Genomic DNA, 6,221 nt, shown 5'->3' with positions numbered 1-6,221 from the left:
AATGGATGGTCAAGGAACCGTGCAATTGTTTATTAAAAGAATGACGTCTAAACCCAAACATGGTTTACAGTAATTGCAGCTGCAGTGGCCCCCCGATACAGAAAAATACATACACATATCCTCTTGCTCTTCTAACTTTTTTTATATATATTAAACGAGAGGCTCAAAAGGGATCATCAAGGTTGGCTTAAATCTCGAACGTTTCACTTTCCTTTCCAACATAATATTCTTTGTAAGAATATATTTTATTATTACTTCATCAAGATCACCGACTCTCTCACACTCCCCTTCTCTTTGCTTTTGCATTTTGTACTTCTTCCTTGAAGAATTCATTATCTAAATATATTACATATGTATTTAGCCTTTAAACTTGGTATTAGTAATTAATGTGTTTTGATGAGGTTCAAAACTAGTTCGGTCTTAGTAACGTATCAGGTGATCGAACTGAGCTCAAAAAGTGTCTTCTAAATTACTCTCTAACACTCAAGTTACATTCCCATATGACGTCATAAAATGTCTTATAGGGTTTCTCTCTGACGCTCAAGTCATTTTAAAATGCTTTTAGATAAATATGAGTGCTCTCTTTCTCTCAAGTCTAACAATCAAGAGTGTAGGATTCATGATCGTTTACCTCGTGTGCTAAAGGTCCCTTTTTATATAAGGTTGAGAGATTTAATGTTGGTAGGATCTTTTCCTTCCTGATTCTTAGGTGGATTTTAAGGAAGGTGAATTGCATCCTCACTCCTTTTGTAATCGGAGTTTGTTTTCTTTATAGCTCTTGATCAGTCCCCTTGGTATTTGGTCTCCCGGAGTTTCCGAGGTGATGTATCTGGGTTTAGTATCGAAATGTCTTCTAGATCGGCTTACCACATCGCTTGGGTGCCCCTTGTTCTGCTTATCATCTCAGTCGTAAATTGGTTGATAGCTCAGTGCTTGGTCAATGCCTAGACAGTATGTCACGTGTCTACATATTAGTGGAGGTTGATTTCGATATCATCATATTTATAAAATAATTAACTAAAACTCGTAGGTCTTTTTTTCTTTTTTATTTTCACTTCTTCCTAATTATTACACGTATTACATTCAGTGTATCAAGTGATAATCATTCCACATTTGCTTTTGTTTTGGTTTATTTTCTCCAGAGTTATATATATATATATATATATATCCGCGGAAAGAGATTCCTTTCTCCTTCATTTCTGAAACCATTAATTACTTCTTTGTATTGTTTTATATGAAACTGAAAATCATAATATATATATATACTTGTATATATATGTGTGTGTGTGTTAAAGAGGCTTAATGTCACATTTGTCCAACTAAGAATAAACATAATTAGCCTAACAAACACTAAGAAATTAAGTATTATAAGAAAAAACCGTAAACAAACAAAGTGCACATGTATTTAATCATTATATGATTGTAATTGATCCAAACAAATCCTTTTATATTTATATTACTATACATAACACATAAGAATCCAATATTTCCATTTCCCTTTCAAATTATATATGTACAGTAGTTGTATTGCACATACATGTATATAAAAGACATATGCTGCCAAGTTTCCACCGAAACAACCGTCCATACAAAATCACATGAAGGAATAAATTAAAATCATAATATAATTCCCTGTCAAGATAATCATAATATATATATATATATATTATGAAAGCGAGCCGCATAGTTTGATGGTTTGAAGAAGAAACAAACACGCACACTTATGTTAAAGATGGAGCAAATCAAAGCCAAAGGGCATGCACACATGTGCCCTAAAAGCACAACCAGATGTTGGTCGGTGTTTGCTTAAAAGCTATATTATGAGTTTGTTTTGTTGGGTAGAGTTTGTATTAAGGGGGAAAAAAAGTTTAACATATAAACTTTTAAAAACATGCGAGTTTATAGAAGGCCAAGAAGGAAGCTTCAGACCATTAAATAAGCTGTAGGACATTTGGTGATATTTTCACTTTTATTTAGTATACAATAATGTACTTTCAAAATAAATTCATTGACGGAGTTTATATTAATTTCTCGAATGTGTGTGTATATGTATCCCGTCGTGGGTCGTGGGTCAAGAACAATACTCACTTACAGATAAATAAATAAATAAATAAATACCAAAGTTGAACTCAAAATTAAATTAAAAGAATTATGGTGATGATTATAAGGGGAGGTAGGTGGGTTATCACTGAAGTAAAGTTTATAAGGTTTTGATGGGTTTGAAGTTTAGCTACAAATGGAAAACTGCCTACCAAAGTTCAGGTGCAAGGAATCTCCACTGTGTGTGTTATGACAGCCTTTTTCTCAATTAATTAATTAAATTTGTAGTAGTGCCACACTGTCATTTTGAGTTTGTCAGGTTGATTGTGATTGATTTGATTGCAATCAAACTTTCCACTTGTTTGTTTGTCTGTTTGTCTTCCGTCGGATCTTGGAAACTAAACTAGTGGTCTAATAATCCGGGTGGGTTAATTAGGCCCGATTGGGAAATGCACAAGCATTTGGGCCATCAATCAAACTAAGCCCAACACAATCTGAAGGAGTTGTAGGAACTCAGAACCCAAAGCCCAAAATGTAATTTTAAGCCCAATATAGTCAACAATCCATTCCAGCAATATGGGCCCCCATCTTCTTTTTTGTGAGCTGCATATGAATATATAATATGATGGAGGTTGCTTTGGCAGGTCAGGCCCCAAAGGGTGAAAGGCATGGTTAGGGTTGCTCTAAGGTTAACATCTTGTCATAACTTTACAAAGATTATTCTAATGACTACATCACCCATACCATACATTTGTTGTGTAGCCATTATGTTTCTTGCTTACATAATTATGGTCTGGTTAGTCAAGTGCATGATAGTCATGCTCTCCCACTAAGGAATAATCCCTCTATAACGGCCCAAATCAGGGGCGGAGTGTGGGGGTTTAAGGGCAGCATCTCCAAATTCTCTTTAGTTCTATATAATATCACCCGTTAACATTAACATAAAAATAAATATCATAATCTTTATTTGGATCATTCATCTTTTGGGTTTTACTTACACAATGCATACACAATGCATGAGGAGATTGGAACAATCCCAATAATGGGGAGAAAAAGTTTCCATCAAATGCATGACTACACTAAAAGTACCAAAAAGGAAGCCTAGAAGGACAAAATACCAGCCCAAGCCACACAATTGGACAGCCTATTTACAATGCAATCCAACCTTAAAGTGGAGCCCAATTTCTTTGATATCTCTCACTATGGATACCCATCAAAGCCAATTCAAGTGGGTATCAAAACTAACCAATTGGGTTAGTATACCTAGCCAAAAGCTTAATCAAGTTGATAGTTAAGTATCAAACTCTATAAAATTATGTCCTCATACCAATCATTGAAGAACTCTAATGTCACATTTCATAAACCTATATATAGTGATCATGCAAAGATCCATATTAAGATCCCACTTTGATGTTATAATCACATTCATTAGGCTGTTTTGCACTGTTTGGTCAAACACACACATGTAAAAATATGGTCAACAAAAGTATACCAATACAAAACACTGAAAAGTCATGAAACATGAGTAGGTTCATTCAATGTGTCAGTTTCACTAGTCATAAAAGAAACTTTGGCTTTGCCTGACTCAACCTCTCATACACAATATATGCCATAACTTCATAGAGGAGGACTGGAGAAGGAGGAGGAGAATAATGTCAAAGCCTGCTCCTCTTCCCATATAACTCCAAAAACTTGATTAAAGCCTCTCTCTCTCTCTCTCTCTCACAGTCACATATCTCCCATTATCTTTCAACTTCTCTTTTTTCCACTTATGGAACTGGCTGTACAATAAAGACTGTAGCAATGAAACCTAAGCTTTCTGCAGGCTCAGGCTCAGGCTCAGCTTTTGATTTAACAGCACCAGGAGAGTTGCTACAATGGCTTAAACCAAAGTTTCTAATTTTAACCAAAAACTAACTAATCTTTAAGTAGCTCCTACTCCAAGGAAATCAATGAAGTGCAGATTGATCTTCTCACTCTCTTGGTCTTCAATGGAGGGGGGACTGGTCCTTTTGGTGCCAACTGATTCAACTGCAGACACTTCTGATGAGTTTGAATCTGACTGACCAGATTGGTCCACACCCACCACCAATACTCCATCTTGATTATAAAATCCATGGCCAGTGCCATAAAACTTGTCAAAATCAGGATTTTTTCCCATTGTCACCATCTTCTTTTCACCTGCAATTCCAGAATCTCATAACAGAGAACTCAATAATTAGCAAAAAAAAAAAAAAAAAGATAAACCCATTAAGGAAAATGAACAAAAGATGCAATCTTTATGTGATATGAACACACCCATTTGCGCTAGTTGGAGTTGCTGCTGCAGTACGGGACTGAATCTACTGAAAATGTGTGTGGGTGGTCTGGTTGAGGAAGGAGAGAGGGAGAGATCAGTGCAGGTTGAGCCAGATTCATCAATGGTGCTTGTAATGGTTGATTGATCAGTACTAGAAGCATTGTTTCGGTGAGTCATGGAATCAAGTCCTTTATTAGGGAGGACTACAGGAGAAGAAGGAGAGGAAGAAGAGGGAGCAGGCTTTCTCCTTCTGTAAATGCTAGACTGTTCTCTATGCTTTCTAGCCATTATAACATGCCAATGATTCTTCACTGCATTATCAGTCCTACCAGGGAATAGCCTAGCAATCATTGCCCATTTGTTACCATAAAGTCTATGTGCAGCTAATAGTCTCTCCTCTTCTTCTTCAGTGAAAGTCCTCCTGTTGATCCTTGGATCTAACTGGTTAAACCATCTTAATCTGCAACTCTTCCCTGCAAAAAAACCAGAACAAAACAACCCAAAGAAAGACAAAAAATAAAACACCAAAAGACGAGGTATTTCAAAGATGAAAATCTTGGAATAACAATAACAATACTTTGATCAGGCATTTTAACAAGCACCTGATCTTCCTTCAAGGTGCTCAGCAATCAAGTTCCAGTTTTGAGGACCATATTGGGCTACAAGCTCCTTAAGCTTTGAATCTTCTGCTGGTCTCCAATGGCCTCTAGCACAAAGCTTGGTGTGTCCATTTCTGCCAGAGACAGAGCTCCTAATAGCCTGAGGCTGCTGCTGCTGCTCTTCTTCTTCACCTAACTTCAAGGACAAAACTTTCTTCTTTTCTCCATCACCATTATTTATCTTGTCTACCCTGTTATGAAAACTCCATGGTTTCTTGTTTTGGTCGCCCAAAATCTGAAACCCCATTTCAGGAATCTCCGTCCCTACATGATGATTACCCACTAAACCCCCAAATGTGTTAGAGAGAGAAAGTTGAGGAGGAGCAGGAGGAGGAAAAAAGCTCATCTCTTGATATCCATAGAAACCAGTACTACAATCACTCTGAAGGATTTGTGGAGTCATTTTGAACCAAAACCCCCTAAAATACCCAGAAAAGAAAAACAGAACAAAACTATCAAAAACAGAGCACAACTTCAAGTCCTTCTACACAATGCCATAGATGTGTTTGTTAGGCAAGAGAGCAGGATTTTGTGGGGGTTTTCTAGGTGTGACAGAGAAGAATCAAATAACAAGATTAACAAAACAGAGAAAGAGAATAACCCACACGAGTCTCTCTCTCTCACTCACTCACTCACTCACTGTAATAATTGAGACTATGAAGATCAAATGGAGGCAGGATATATAGTTATATATACATATTTTGAGACTGATCTTGCTCAAGAAAATAAAAAACAAAAACAAAGTGGGGTTTTTTTTTTTTAAAGTCTGTGCTGATGTGTTGGATTTCATGCAACTCAAGAACCGCTCGTGTGGGTGGGTTGGGTGGGTTTGTGTCTTTTCAAAACATCATATTTATGCTTTGTTTGGAGTCTTGGAATTGATGTTGGTGTTCGGTTTTGGAGAAAAACCAGAATATCTTTGTCTTTTTGTGATTGCTTTTTTGCTTTTTAGTCTCAAAATTTACAAAAAAGAAAACGGAAATCAAAAGTCTTTAAAATATCATCCCCCACCACCTGTTCTCTTACTTACTACTTGCCCCCATTATTGAGGCTTCAAAAATTAAACATAATAAATAATAATTCTTATTAATTCCCAATTTTTTTACTGAAACATATATTATACAAATTTATCTTTTAAACATCCGATATGAACTTAAACGTTGACAGTTGGATCCACGTGTACAGGAAGACGACATGGTAAATTGGGATAAAGTCTAGTGCGT

At 36.3% G+C, this 6,221-nt stretch overlaps 1 protein-coding gene across 1 annotated transcript; it reads right to left on the bottom strand.

Annotated features, from left to right (window-relative positions):
* Positions 1–3,536: 3,536 nt before the first annotated feature.
* Positions 3,537–5,672, bottom strand: LOC119996400 (transcription factor CSA-like). Its single transcript, XM_038843016.1, has 3 exons — positions 4,942–5,672; positions 4,339–4,812; positions 3,537–4,221 (listed from the first exon to the last, which is right to left on the bottom strand). The coding sequence occupies exons 1-3, from the start codon at positions 5,399–5,401 to the stop codon at positions 3,965–3,967; spliced, it is 1,191 nt and encodes a 396-aa protein (XP_038698944.1). The 5' UTR covers positions 5,402–5,672; the 3' UTR covers positions 3,537–3,964.
* Positions 5,673–6,221: the final 549 nt, after the last annotated feature.

Source organism: Tripterygium wilfordii, chromosome 4 (assembly GCF_013401445.1).
Source record: "Tripterygium wilfordii isolate XIE 37 chromosome 4, ASM1340144v1, whole genome shotgun sequence".
NCBI lineage: Eukaryota > Viridiplantae > Streptophyta > Magnoliopsida > Celastrales > Celastraceae > Tripterygium > Tripterygium wilfordii.
This window is presented reverse-complemented; position numbering and strand designations above follow the sequence as displayed.

Coding starts and splice junctions, on each gene's coding strand:
- LOC119996400 (XM_038843016.1), bottom strand. CDS start 5,401: ATGACTCCACAAATCCTTCAGAGTGATTGTAGTACTGGTTTCTATGGA. Junction 4,813..4,941: donor GCACCTTGAAGGAAGATCAG/GTGCTTGTTAAA, acceptor GTTTTTTTGCAG/GGAAGAGTTGCAGATTAAGA. Junction 4,222..4,338: donor ACTCCAACTAGCGCAAATGG/GTGTGTTCATAT, acceptor CTGGAATTGCAG/GTGAAAAGAAGATGGTGACA.